This window comes from Amaranthus tricolor, chromosome 3 (genome assembly GCF_026212465.1).
Source record: "Amaranthus tricolor cultivar Red isolate AtriRed21 chromosome 3, ASM2621246v1, whole genome shotgun sequence".
NCBI lineage: Eukaryota > Viridiplantae > Streptophyta > Magnoliopsida > Caryophyllales > Amaranthaceae > Amaranthus > Amaranthus tricolor.
In genome coordinates, this window is record NC_080049.1 from 32791786 (window position 1) to 32806791 (window position 15006).

General features: G+C 33.0%; 2 protein-coding genes across 6 annotated transcripts; one reads left to right on the forward strand and one right to left on the reverse strand.

The window, feature by feature from the left end:
• Nucleotides 1-1179: 1179 nt before the first annotated feature.
• On the forward strand, nucleotides 1180-5837 carry LOC130809053 (UDP-galactose/UDP-glucose transporter 3-like). The gene is made up of 7 exons (XM_057674666.1): nucleotides 1180-1447; nucleotides 1562-1659; nucleotides 1765-1898; nucleotides 2014-2044; nucleotides 3321-3424; nucleotides 3575-3696; nucleotides 5230-5837. The coding sequence occupies exons 1-7, from the start codon at nucleotides 1344-1346 to the stop codon at nucleotides 5636-5638; spliced, it is 1002 nt and encodes a 333-aa protein (XP_057530649.1). The 5' UTR covers nucleotides 1180-1343; the 3' UTR covers nucleotides 5639-5837.
• A 148-nt stretch (nucleotides 5838-5985) lies between these two features.
• On the reverse strand, nucleotides 5986-14631 carry LOC130809052 (transcription factor MYB124-like). Of its 5 annotated transcripts, none has more exons than XM_057674660.1 (13): nucleotides 14506-14631; nucleotides 14054-14235; nucleotides 13454-13500; nucleotides 13254-13310; nucleotides 13032-13104; nucleotides 12544-12599; nucleotides 12147-12329; nucleotides 11384-11556; nucleotides 10907-11049; nucleotides 10192-10346; nucleotides 9899-10110; nucleotides 9269-9348; nucleotides 5986-8233 (listed from the first exon to the last, which is right to left on the reverse strand). In XM_057674660.1, exons 2-13 carry the CDS (start codon nucleotides 14135-14137, stop codon nucleotides 8123-8125), a joined length of 1374 nt encoding a protein of 457 aa, XP_057530643.1. In that variant the 5' UTR covers nucleotides 14138-14235; nucleotides 14506-14631; the 3' UTR covers nucleotides 5986-8122. The 5 variants fall into 5 exon arrangements, with proteins under 5 accessions (XP_057530643.1, XP_057530647.1, XP_057530644.1 ...); XM_057674664.1 differs by having other exon boundaries at nucleotides 10192-10334; nucleotides 14506-14630; XM_057674661.1 differs by having other exon boundaries at nucleotides 10192-10334; nucleotides 14054-14612.
• Between the last annotated feature and the right edge of the window lie 375 nt (nucleotides 14632-15006).

Sequence of the window (15006 nt, forward strand, 5' to 3'; positions counted from 1 at the left end):
TATCACCCACGACGCTCCTATCTTTCCACCCTAACTAAAAGATCATTGCGCCAATTGGATATCAATAATGTCTTTCTACAAAGAAAATTCAAGCGGAGAATGTGTATACTATACGACCGCCTGGTTTGTTGATCCTCATAAACCCTCATATATTTGTAAACTTAAAAAAACTATGCACATTCTTAAGCAAGCTCCAAAAGCATGGTATAACGAACTCAAACAACATCTTCTTGATATGGACTTTTGAAATGCCATCTCTGATTCGTCATTGTTCATTTTCTAAAACGATGAGACCATTATCTATCTTTTTACCTACTTAGTCAGTGTCGAAATTAACTTTCATCTTAAGGGTATCTTTCTAAGTAAAAATTGCTATATCTATGACCTACTAACCAAAGCCAATATGGAAGACTCTAAACCTCTTGCCACCCGTTTTTCAAATCAACCGCCACCAAGCATTCATGATAAACTCTCAGAGAATGCCACTGAATATCACACCTTAACCATATTTGAAAGTCTTTAATAACTTAGCGTTACTCGTTTTGACATCTCTTTCACTGCCAACAAAGCTGACTCAATATATTCAACGTCCTACTCATCCAAGCAAACGTAGCCAAAAAAAAGCTAACATAAGCAACCCAAGGTTCGAAGCCAAACAAGACAAACCGCAACTAGCTTCAGATTAAGAAACCATAGAAGTGTTTTATGTGGATTAAGAATCTCGTAGACTATTCTCTTTCACGTGATTTGAGATAACCATTTATCCATAAAATAATTTTTTTTGTGGACTAATTATTTTTTTCATTTCAAAAAAATCATTTCATGATCAAAATGGTTACCAATGTTTATGTTCTTACAAAAGTCCATAAAAAGGTTCATTAGTATTTAATCATATAATTTGGGCTCTAAATAATGAAAACGGATGTAGTACAATTTAGAACACACCAAAAAATCCATGTCTTAAATCACACCTCAAGAGTGGGCCATACATATGACCCACACACTTCGATATCTTTCTTGAACTTCCTTCCCTACGCTCTACGTTCAACTAACCAATAGAATTACATCCTTTTTTACACTCTGCCAATCATAACTTGCCACGTATTACTTTTACGTCAGCGTGGACAAATATATGAAATTCACATTTTTGTCTTTTTTTTCTATTTCTGTTTTTTTCTCCCTTTATTCACACACAATCAATACACCAAATTTCACTTCACAATTCAAACGAGTAAATAAATATAAGCAAATTTTTCCATATTTTAATCGAATTTATTTGATCCGCATTCATCGTCGCAAAAATTTTGACACTTGATTCACCGGAGAAAAAAGAAGCGCCGGAAATGGAAGCTCATGCGTCGGGACTTGGCCGTGTGCTTTTGTTAAGCTTCTGTGTTGCCGGTATTTGGGTTGCTTACATATCTCAAGGTGTTCTTCAAGAAAATCTGTAAGCCAAAATTAATTAATCAGTCGTTTTTTGTTGTGGGTATTCATATTTTTAATTTAATTTTAATGGGTCTTTTGCTAAATTTCGATTTTCATTCAAATTGAAATGTTGTAGGTCGACGAAGAGATTTGGAGAAGACAAGAAGAGATTTGAACATCTAGCTTTTTTGAATTTAGCCCAAAATGTTGTCTGCTTGATTTGGTCTTTGATCAGTAAGCGACCAATTCTACAATGATTTGATATAATTTTTAACTGGGTAATGCAGCAATATTCTGATTGTGAATTTGTTTGCGATTGTCATGGAAATCGATTGGCAGTGATTAATGTTTGGTCGAGAGGAAACAAGGGAGGAGGAGCTCCATGGTGGAGTTATTGGAGTGCGGGTATTACTAATACTATTGGTCCAGCTATGGGGATTCAAGCTTTAAAGTATATTAGTTACCCTGCTCAGGTATGAGCTAATTTGTTCCTTTAAGCAACGATCTTTACATTTTCATTTATTGTTTGTGTTGTCTAAGTGTAATGATGGTTAAGTTTTATTTGTTTTATGGACTTGATTCTTGTAGGTCCTTGCAAAATCGTCGAAAATGATCCCAGGTTTGATTCACAACTTCTTCCTTGCGTTTAGTTGATTTTGGAATGTGAAAATTAGTTTACTTTGATAGAAAGATTTTGGTATCAAACAAGTTGTGTGAATGAGCTTTGTGGAATGTGATGAGAACATAGTGTCATAATTTTGTTTAGAGTTATGGTATATTTGGATGGGAGGAAATAGAGGGAGAGGAAGAGGAGAAAAATGGAGGGATAATATTTCCGTCATTTGGGTATTAAAAGTGAGGGGAGGGGAATGAATGAGAGGAGATAATTTCTTTGCATTTTGTACAAATTTTGTTCAAAATGAATAAGATTTAAGAGGACAACACCTTATTCTTCACTTGCCCCTCTTCTATGGAAGGAAGGGAAGGTAGGGAAATTTTCTTAGTAAGGGGTCGCTTGAATTGGGGGCAAATATCTACGGGGTAAATAAAAGTCAAACTAGCAAAACAAAGTTAGTTGGATGGATGATTAAAAGAATTTGATTGTAATAGAGGTGGAAGAATTAATCAAAAAGTAATGAAAAATGGAGAAAATAATAATTAGTTCCTTAATTTTCGGGTATAAATTTACCCTAGGGGAGGGTGGTGAAATTCTTTAACTCCAAATGTGGGAAATCAACCTTTTTTTATTCATCTTTTTTTAATTATCTCATTCTTCCTCTATCACAATTATTTTAATAACTTCATTTGTATCTTTAATTACCTTTGTTATATTAATTTGACTTTTTTCTCTCCTTAAATATTTTCTTCAATCTAAGCAACCCCCAAGTCTTTCTACATTTGGATAGATTTGCATATTACAAAACGAAGGGAGTTAATCCCTTCAAATCCCTCGTCTCCAAAATGGTATCCAAACAAAGCAAACTAAATTCCTTTCAAATCACTCTCCTTCACTTCCTCCAATTCCTTTTGTCCAAACAAGGTGTTAAGGAATCTATCATCCTTACTCTTTGTGGTGTTAGCTAATCTAAAGATATTTCATTAAGAGATTACAGCCTGTAGGCTGTAACTATTTCGTGCATTGCTGGATGTTTTATACTCAGCAGCTACTCTTCATATACCTACTTTTTGTCCTCTTGTGGTCGCTCTCTTGTGTGCAAACTGGGAAGGGGAAGGGGTTGTGGAAGGATGTTTTTAAACATGGCCTAGAAACCTGATCATTGAAATGATGATTTCAAGCTTTCCCAATTCTTGTGCACTTTTTTATGAATATCTTTTATTTGGCAATGTTGATTCTGAAATCACATGTTAATTGTTTTCTACTTTTAAATTTACAGTGATGCTTATGGGAACTCTGGTATATGGCATCAGATACTCATTCTCGGAATATTTGTGCACACTTCTTGTTGCTGGAGGTGTGTCGATTTTTGCACTCTCTAAGGTGAGAATTACACCAAACTTCTAATTGTTGTCAATATCATATCTCTCTCTATTGAATTTGGTCTTCTTGGTGGGTTTGTGCAAATATTATTAATTTTTATGATACATTTTTAAAATTTGATAAATTCTAACCTGGAATTTTGCTCAATAGACGAGTGCAAAGACCATTAATAAGCTGGCAAGTCCTAATGCACCTCTTGGATATGGGCTTTGTTTCTTGAACCTTGCTTTTGACGGGTTTACCAATGCTACACAGGATTCAATTACAGCAAGGTAATTCTGCAATATTCTCCCCTTTAGTATGCTAGTGCATCTGTATGCAAGTTTGAATGCTGCATGCTTTACAGTGAATTGGTATTAATATCTTGCATATGCTGTCAGTTAAGATGTTCTCGTATCTGTTTTATGGTGATGTCGGAGTGCATTATCTCAACTTTTACAAACTTCGTATGTAGTTAACTCGTCTGGAAAACAGTAACTATCATCTTCTATGTCAAAGGGCTTCAATGATGTAATTTTTAGGAAATAAGATCATTCGGGTAACTTGGTGTCTTGGTCAAGTAGCCTTGCATGATAATAATTACATTGACCAATCCATGTGATTATGATGTTTACAAGCAAGAGTTAAATCTAGAATTACGTCTTTAACCTTTGTTATTACAAGGGTAAGATTGTGATTTTCGACCTTTCAATCCCGAACTAGGCGGGAGCCGCTTTGCATTTGGGCTAAATAATTACCAAAATATATTAATGAGTACAGAGAACCACAAGTCACCAAACAATACACAAGCTCTAAAACCTAGGAAAAACACTAGTTTAGATGATCCTGCCTCTTAGGAGAAAAGTTTGATCATCTAAACTCTTCATGTGCACTACTGCATACTTTTTCAATATTTTTTCCTCTTGCTTTGGATACTCTTACTTTGTCTAAATTAGTTGATATACTAGAAGTGGGCTGAGAAGTGAGAACTGTATAAAGGAACCAAAGAGCAGTTCAACTGAGATAAGATCAACTCTAGAGCCTCTTCCACGCAAAATAGCTAGGTGTTAACCGTTTAAGTAGATATAGCTATGGGTTGATGTAATTGTGGGTAGCTGTCAGATATTTAGCTATCGAATTACTGTATAAATTAATAATGTTCCATAAAAGTAGAAATTATGGTAGCTATTGAAATATATTTTGTTGAAAAAATGTATACTTTTGATTTTGGAATGCTCCAGGTCGTAACGTTTTGAAAATAAATATTTGCACCGATAAATACAAATTAAACTGAAATTTTATTTAACAATGACATTTCCTATATAGCAGTGTTTTAGCCACACTAAACTACTGTCACTTGAACTATTACACCAAAACACGACCCTATTTAAGAAAGAATAATTAGCAGAGTGTAATGATGGTACTGGACTATTGGTGAACCTACATTTCTGGTATCATTACATAAATCCATTATTGTTTGACCAAAATTTTGATATTAGGATACATCTTGCTGTCTAAATAATATACTCATAAGTCAGAAGTCATAAGCCTATATTTCTGTCTCCAGAGTAGTATATTCTCACGTCATGTGTGTATTTTTCCATTTATTTGGTGACTGGTGTTGGCGTTGGTGGAGATGGCGTATGATGTGCAAAAGTTTTTGATGAAGTGCTGAGAATGCAGCCTTGCATTACATTTTAGTAGCATTCCGTCCTTTCCAATCTGACAACAAATAAGGGCATGGCTGATGACTGATGAGTGATGATATTCAATATGGATTTGCAAATTTGATTGTCGGGGACTTATACCGTTCTACACTTTTTTAGGTACCCGAAAACCAGTGCATGGAATATAATGCTGGGAATGAATCTCTGGGGCACCATTTACAATTTGGTGTATATGTTTGGTTGGCCCCAAGCCAGTGGTTATGAGGCCATTCGATTCTGCCAGCAACACCCAGAGGCCGGATGGGATATTCTTTTCTACTGCTTATGTGGTGCAGTAGGTCAAAATTTCATTTTTCTGACAATCAGCCGATTTGGTTCTCTTACTAACACGACTATCACCACCACACGCAAGTTTGTAAGCATTGTTATCTCTTCTCTACTGAGCGGCAATCCTCTGTCAACAATTCAATGGAGCAGCGTTATCATGGTCTTCTCTGGCTTGTCCTACCAGATTTACCTCAAATGGCAGAAGTTGCAAAGACTGCAAAAGAAGCGGAAAGCAACTTGAAAAAAGCCATAATTAGTGAACTAAAATCATCGATTTGTGCTTAATCTCATGTTATTATTCGACCTATTGAACTAATTAGTATACACTTTTGTAATAGATTCAGTTCAGGTGTCTGGAGGATATATAGAAGAAATGTAACTAGAGTAAAGTTCAGAATCCTCCAATCATTGAAGTTTTGCCATGATATTTGCTTGCACTATTCTAATTTTTACAAGTTAGTAACATCTATAGAGATTTAAATATTAATCCTACTGTGAAATGTGAATGACTTTGATGATTCACAATTTTGCTAGTTTTGAACTCTTGATTCGACCAACAATCCTGACCGACTGTTTTAACTAGCTTTATAAAAGTATGTTGACTATTAAACTTCACTTTAATTTTGTGATATTTACTTGGCCTTTATATTACACGTACTATAAATTAGAACGGGCAAGTTTAAACAATGGGTTATGTCAAGGTAAAACTTACACTACCATAAATTTTATAATAGATATCTCTATTAAAATTATATTTCTATTCAGCATTTATTACTGATAACCAAACGTGATAACAAACAACTAAAGTTACCAATTTTAGTTACCAATTTGGTCCTCAAGAATCTATCCTTTTAAGCAAAAGCAAAGGTCAAAACAAGAAAATGTTCATTAATGCAACTTTTTTCAATTTCAGTTAGGTTGGAGGGAGAAATGTCACATCCAAGAAGTACACTTTATTTTGTATAGTCTTCCCTCCATCTTTTAACCTCCCTTAGATCTTACTCCTTAAGCTTTATGGATTACTAGTTATGAATTATGATCATTTGTCTCCACTATTTTTTGAACTTTGATCTTCCATACATAAATTAACAGATCTTCTCCACCTTCGTCTTCTTCTTTCCCTCAATTATAACCTTCCAGATTCAAGCAGTTGCAGAAACAAAGATATATAGCCAAGTAAAAGCAACAAAACAGCAGCATTCAACCAGATCTCTCCGCAACATTGTTAGTAAGTGCTACATTCTTCAGTTACTCTTTGTTATCTTACTTTTTGTCTCTTCAACTTGGTCACAAATATTTTGTAACATTCTTCCTTTACACTATGTTTGGATAACACAATAGGATAGAAAAGAAAGGAAGGGAAGGGAAGAAAAAAGAAAGGAAGGAAAAGTAAGGGGAGGGGTCACGAGCAAGAATTCAACTTGTTTGTTTACAAGGAGAGTGAAGGGAAAAGGAAGGAAAAATAAGTATTTTTCGTCAAATCTTTTCACTTTAGAAGAGATTATATTCTTAACAAAATTTGTCCAAATTTCCCTCTAAAGCCCTCTTATTTTGTTATCCAAACAAAAATTCTCTATTCTTTCATATCCCTCCCTCCCTTTCTTTCCCTTCATTTCTCTCATTCCAAACACAGTATTATTACATCTTTAAACAAAAACCTTTTTCAATAAAATGGGCTTGTTCGACAAAGCGGCTAAGTAGTTATTAATTGTGGGTACCTGTAGCTATTGGATATTTAGCAGTTGGAATAGAAGAAAATCTTAATACGCTGCATTTGATTTTGGATTATTACAAGTTATAACAAAGTAGAAAAGATAATACCGTAGTCCACTTGGTTGATAGTATGGATACGGTTAACCAGGAGAAAATTTATATGGAACCTTTAGCCCCAAGCCTCCGGGTCATCTTGACTTAATATAATCACAGATTTCCACCAAAAATAAAAAGAAAAGGGAGGGGGGAGGGGGAGGGGGAGGGGGAGGGGGGTAGAAGAAAACACCGCAGGAAAATCCATGTTTGCACACAAATCATAATCCATTTTTTTTTCTTTTACAACTCAAGTCATCTTGAGTAATACAATACATCTTTTTTGAGGAAATTGGAAAGCTTGAACAAAGCTTATTCTATACTATCTGCTCACCAAGACAGTAGAAAAGAAAACCCAAAGAGGATTTAACCAATCCATTGGTAGAATCCTCTATAACTCTTCTTTCTTTTTACTTTTATCTATTTGGGATCGACGAGATTCCCAAGTATGAATGATTATACACTACCATAAACTAAGGTTATGTGTTTGCAGGTTGCTGTACAAAAAAACTAATAAATGCCATAAAACTGGCTGGGATTACGAATTACCTTAAACTCGAAACCCCATAAAAACAAAAGAATGACACACTTCATACACAAATTAATTCCCATAAGGATAAGCTTTAGGCAACCTGAGGGTGATAACAAAACAGTAAACAAAGAGTGTAGGGATGCAGACCGTGTATAGTTGATCTGACAGAGAACAGAATGTTGCGTTTCTGTAAGGCACAGGACGGCATTCTGGAATGTAGGATCTTGGGGATGCAGATCGTAAAAAGCCTCTCAAAAAAACTTGGGCCTATGTGGCTGCAGTGCTGAACAAAACCGCGAAAAAGTTTGATATATCATAACTTCCAACAGTAGTATTAAGGATGATATGATAGTTAACTGTAAGAAGGGATCAGGGTAAAATTGTTGTTCAAAGGCCTTGCAGAAGTGCTTTTCTGCACGGTGGTGGTTCCAAAGGATTCGTGATTGTGTTTTGAGCTGGAGACTCAATGCCGAGTGTTTTCAGAAGAAAATGCCTCTCCTGCAAATCGATAGAGGATAAGTGGTTAGTTTGTATCGTTTTTAGTAAGTACAAGTAAATACTCTTTTGTCCCAGTGAGATTGCTACGTTATAACTCAATAGCTCTCACATTCATATGTAAAATGTAGCAATTTCAATAGAATAGATGTCAGTTTCTGTGAAGGGTTGCATCAATTTGACCATATAACAGAATAAACTGATGGGTACTTAAACCGAGCTTTATGGTATAACTTGTTTATCTTAGTTCTTAATCTTCCTTTATTCATCCCCTTTTATGGATTCAAATGCAATAAAATTGGAACAAGAAAATTTATCGCCTCGATCTTTGACAAAAGAAAATTACAAATGTCAAATTTCGAAATTAAGTCTTTGATGCCTATTTATTAGGAGGATCTTATCTGCTACTTGTGTGATAGCATCCACACTTATCCAAACATATCATGCGTCTGAGTTTAGACTCGTACGCGTAAGAGTTCAGATATACACTCATCGGAGAAAGGGGTCAAAATGAGAGAAAGGATGTGGGGATGAAGGTCACCTATCCACAAAGAATTGCATTATTATTTTCTAGCATCTTCCTCTAAGAATAATAATGATTCTCTACTGAAAAGTTACTATGAATAATCCGAACTTTAAACCATCGTCCTATATTCATTCCACTTTTAGATTATCTCAAAATTTACTCCGAATTTGTATCCTCAATATGATCCCGCAACACAATCTTTACATTATTCGGAGTTCCAGAACCGTTGGAAGATGCCCAACACCAAACACACTTAAAAAATTATGATTTATGAGTTCATCTATAGGGTGGATTACTTTTAAGAGATAATCAATTCATATTTTCGGGTTGCTTTTATCAGCTCAAATTGGATTCATTTGATCATCATCATCATATTTGTATGAACATATTCCTAGTAAGCCTTCATATGCATAGAGCAGAATGTTTATTTTGCGTCGTGGTATCAGTATCACCCATGAAAACGAACGAAACTTGATGTTTGAATATAAAGGGAAAACGAAGATATAGCTTACACTTTCTGAAAACTGGGGGCTTGGTATTGCAGACGCCAGTGATCTGAATAAAGGCGTTACTTGAATTGGGGAGCTAAAGTCTGCAGTCAACAAGCCAAAACCATCCCACATTATCATTTTCAGTAGAATTATCATAGGAAAAATTAATCAAAGCTACAACGATGCTAAAGCCTAAATTTTTATCTAACAATAAAAAAAACTAATCTAAGATGATTCAGGTTAAACAAAGGTGGAATTTTTGAAGGGTTTAGGTTAATAATATTGATTAGCACCTATGTTACTCGAACTCTTCATTTTGCTTCACATACCTGTGTCTAATCCTTAATACTCGGACATTGGTATGGCACTTAGATACTTCAATTTAGGCGTAAAATTGAATATTTACACGTATCTGACACTTAAACACCTACCAGTATCTGACATCAGTGCCCGAGTTCAATTAACATAAATTAGCACATACACTTGTAGGAAAGACAATTAATTAGTACTCTCACTGTCTCTTGAGTTTCCTATACTATATCCAAAAAGCTCTGTTTTCGATTTATGTAATTTAGCAAATTCAAAGGGACAAAAGAGTATCAAACATCACAAGACATTTGGTTGGCTTCCCTGTAAGATAAACTTATATACCTTGATCTGTTGTTCCACAGGGGAGAAGCTTGTCTTCTGTTATGTCAACACAACCGTTATCAGCCGTCTGCACCGACTGTGAGGTAACTCCGAGTTCCTCGTGTAATGTAGACATCTCGGCCTGAGAATGCTCTCCTTGATCGCAAGCAGACAAGTTAGTTGATCCAGTACTGTATTCAGAGCTACTCGGTGACTCGTACAGATCAGGTTGCCTGTAGATTTCAAGATTTTCATATCACAACCCATGTTCAGTTATTCCATTTGGGTTCAAAATTCAAGTTTAGCCTTGTTACCTCTGAGATGGTTGACTCTCCTCATTGCTACATCTCAAATTATCCATGAAATCTTTAAGATCATCAAGCTGCAAGTCAAAATCCGATATTTTATATCTGAGGTCTTCATTATCTTTGCTTCTTCCAAAGAAATTTTGAAGAACCTGCATAGCGCGCTTTCATCAATGTGTTAATTGTTATAAACTAAGGATATGTGAGTATATAACAAATAATGGGGCTTCAACCATCATCTTAAGCTTTTGGTTGGGTTTATTCCTTGACAAAAAGGTCAAGTGCTTATATCACATCCCCTTTTTTTAACTATGAGAGGGATAAAGCTGCATCCACGTTTCTAGCCCAAAGGGCTCTCGTGTAAGGGAACGTGACAAGAATATAAAACATAACCTTGGGTTTTAGGGTTGCAAAAATCAACTTAATTTTTTGATTGAGTTGGCCTTGATAATACATTATATATACTATTCATGACCCCCACACAAGAGCCAGAGGTAAAAAACGTGGATGCAAGACAAATGATCTTTATACCTTGGACTGATTTTTTACTTTAAATGAGAGGTAGATAAGATTTAAATTTGTGATCTCTTCTCATGTTTATTTCTAATATAAAAAAAATTCAACTAAAAGCTTAAGTTGATGGCAAATAAACCCCATAAAATGTTATACACTATCACACAACCGTTGAAAGTACAAGAGGATTTGAGTGAGGAAAACTACTCACTTTCCAAGCATTCTCAAAACTTTGTTCTGAGTTATCCATGTTTACTTTCACTGCAAGTGAGCTAAGAAGCTCTGCTTGTTGCATCAAAGCTGCTACCTTTGGATCATCCTTTCTAAAACATGCCCCTTCCAATTTCTCATCACCTGTAATTAATGTTTTATTTAGTCTACTTATTTCTAATTCAAACCGGCAGATTAAAAATACACAATAAAAAGTCCCATTTATTTTACATTATTCTGACATTTTGGGTCTAACTAAAGCAAAAACAGTATAAACTAATATCAACTAATATTGAAACCCAGTACAATTGATAACCTTATACATGTTTAGAATCACCCGAAGTAAATAAGTATAAAGGATAATTACAGAAAATGACTGCCATCACCATTTAAGTCAAGTTCAACATGCTTAGATTCAAAAGTTAACAGCAAAATTTTGACAAATTGGTTCTCTAAATAAAGCTGTCAGTGTCATTACCATTAATCAAAGTGTCCTTAACTGAGGAAACTATTGAATTATTGTCAGCATTTCGGGCATTTTGAGCCAAGACCGCAAACGGCGGTCTTGGATGCTGCTTTGACATTCCACATCTTTCCAGCAAAATATTCCCAGAGTTGAAATTTTCTGCAGGATTTGGTATATGTGCTCTTCTGTTGTAATAACAACTATTAGTAATGTAAAATGTAAAGCTCTCCATAGCAAGTAAAATTTTTAAGTTATGTCGGACTTTTTGTGGATGTCAACATATTATCGGGAAAACACGAGGTGCACACACTGCTTAAGTCAAGGAGACACTGTCCCAGAACCATATGGGCATGGAGATATAAACTGTACATATTGATGTAAGATAAATCATCCCAACAAGTATTCCTTCTGTCCCTGTAAAGTACTAGACTACATCCTAAGTCTCTTATTTTTGAATCGATAATATAGCAAATTTAAAAGGACGGAATACTAACTTCTTATAGGAGAATATTATGTTAATCTTCGAAATCATCTATCTACTCTTCGCAAAATTTATTCACATTAATTTACACTTAATTAAGTGGTATTAAGTAGCAATGAAAATCTGTAAAGAAACGCACGTTTCAAGTTGAGGGTTTTATGATTGTAAAATAATATCATGTTTTATGAAAAGTAACACTAAAACTCATTTTGATTACCATCATCTAGAACAAGTGTCAAAAGGGAATATAAATGATTTAGGAAATTAATAATGTTTTTCTTAATTGTATAATACCTTAACTTTTTAAGAGGTGATGCAATTTTCATCATTGATTGGGAATGAAACCCATTATTATCAATCAAAATCCTTTTGTTATTCACATTGATAAACCCCTTGGTGTTCTCCTTAGCCAATGCTTCTCGTTTTGCTTTCTTTTTGCACAAGGTAGAAAATCTGTTCTTCACTGCATTATCCGTTCTGCAAAAAAGAAAATAAAAAAATACACCATTACAATTTAAATACAAAAATAACAAAAAGTATCCCAAAAAAAAAAGGGATAAAGGGATATACATCCCGTTGAATTTGGTACATAATGCAAATCGAAGTGAAAGTATTTTTCAGATGTTTTTGTGTAACAAATTTAAAGAGACCGAAGGAATAATCTTTAAATGATATGATCAACATGACTTACCTTCCAGAAACCACCTTGGCTATTTCAGTCCATCTATTACCAAATATCTTTTGGGCCTGCAAAATGCAATCCAATTTTTAGTTCAATTTAAGCCATTAAATTCCTCAACATAATTCCATAAAAAATAAATATTTTTTTTATCATGACTTCAATCAATTTTTCAAAATTCCTCTTCAAATTTCAATGTCAAAAACATTTACGACCTGTTTAATTATTAACTTATTGGTATTAAACGATGGATATTATAAAAAAAATTTAATGTAATTTAACTGGAAAAAGTATTAAACAACGAAGTACTTAATAAGGTTTATGATCCAATCAATATCAATACTACTTAAAAAAGTATATTAAACGGTAATGATAAATTACAAGGAAAAAAATATATTTGAAGGTGAATGTACAACCATGAGAATGATTTAACACATTAAAACTAGTTTCATTAACTAAACGAGCCGTTAGAAATTTTGAACAAACTTAAAATGAATTACCTCACATAACAACATATCTTCTTCCGGTGACCAACCTCCCTTTTTGAAATCAGAATTAAGATATGTGTACCATCTGAAAAAGAGAAAAAAAAGGAGTTTTTAAAAAACATAAAAAATCATAAGAGAATAAATTCCTTATAGATATCTTATTTTAAAAAGATAAATTTTTAAGGGACCAATTAAACTTTTTAGCACATGTACAAAAATCAGTAATAAACTTACCTTCTTCTACATTGTCTTGTTGTTTTATCCTTAAATTTTGATGCAATTATCGTCCAACTGTCAACCAGAAAACAAGGAGACCCCAAAAATATTAAAAACCCTTAATTAATTTCAACAAACCCATTAATAATTAATTAATACAAAATTAAACACTCAAATAGAAGATATTAAGATTAAGATTTTTTAAAAAAAAATCTTACTTTTCAGTCCCATGTATGCTTATTTGCTCCCTTAATATATCATCCTCCTGATAATCAAATCCACAAATTATCATTATTAGCATAGATTGTTGATTAAACTTATATTACTACCTTTGATCTCTAATTGTTGTTGCTGACCTACTTCTGATCAAACTATTGATCTCTAATACTTGTCACTCTAACTACTATTTATAAATTAATCTTATTTCACATATAACATTTTTTTATGTTTATAGTTAAACATAGTCCAATAAGATTATTTTTAATTGTATATTTTCATAATATAAATATTAATATTTTAAAATTTTGTATTATATAAAATTAAAAATATTAAATATTAAATTATATATTCCTTTATTAAAAATTAGAGAAAGTATTTATCAATAATCCATACAAAAAAATCAAAACTTTAATCCGGATTCGATCATCATTTTACTAGTTCAAATCATACTATCAATACGACAATCAATCAAAATATACGGGGATTTAAATGTATTCATCATTATGATCATAGCCCGTATATCCGCTCATATAATCGATTTAAAATAATAAAAAAAAAAGATTAGAATAGGAAAAAAAAAAAAAAAAAAAAAGAAAAACCTCTTGAGTCCAAGTAACAATACGGCGTTCTTTAGGTTTAGAAGAAGAATCTTCATTAATTTCTTGTTTCTGTAAAGTTGTCATTTTTCCCAGAAATTGAAATCTTGCATGCTAATCGAACCCAAAAGATTAAAACTTATTGGAAGATATTGTAAAAAGCAAACACAATCGATGAATCAACTCTGTTCAATTCAAAATGGAAAAACGAAATAATTAATGAACCAAACAAATGAATCAAGAACAGGGGAATAGATAGAGATTGATGAAAAAATGTAAAATGAGATTGATGATGAATTTATGGATGGTTTAAAGGGGAAGTAATTATTCAATTTTTAAGTGTTTGTTCATCGATAATAGCAAAAGTGGGGTTTGTAGATGCAGAAAAATGAAAAAAAGGGTAAGTAAATGATGATAGATCTGATAAATACTAGTAAAGAGTATTCAAGACTTACAAGTATGTAGGTGGGTATTGATTATTACAATGGAAGACTGTTTGAAAATTGAGAAAAAAAAAAAAAAAAAAGAAGGAGAAAGGAGGGTGAAAAACCAAAAAATGATTGAAATGGGTAGTTTTTGTTGGTTTATGGATATATAGTAGTTTTTATACATCAACTTTCCTGCGATTTAAGTTTTGAAAAAGAAATAACTAAGAGGAAGGAAATTTAATTCATAAATTGGCATATAAGAAGATCTTATAATTTTAAAATAATTACTTATCAACTTAAAATGATTATTTATAATTTTAAATTTATCGATTATAATCTTTATTATTATTATTTTTAATAGTTTTAAAGTGATCAATTATAATATTAAATTGATCGATTGAAGAAATGTATGAAAATGAGGGTCTAGGCTGAAATTCATACATTTAGAAAAATAAAATTAATCCTTCATATTGGTCGTACAATCAAATCCTCATCATCACTCACTAGAGTGAAACGTAAAATCTTCAA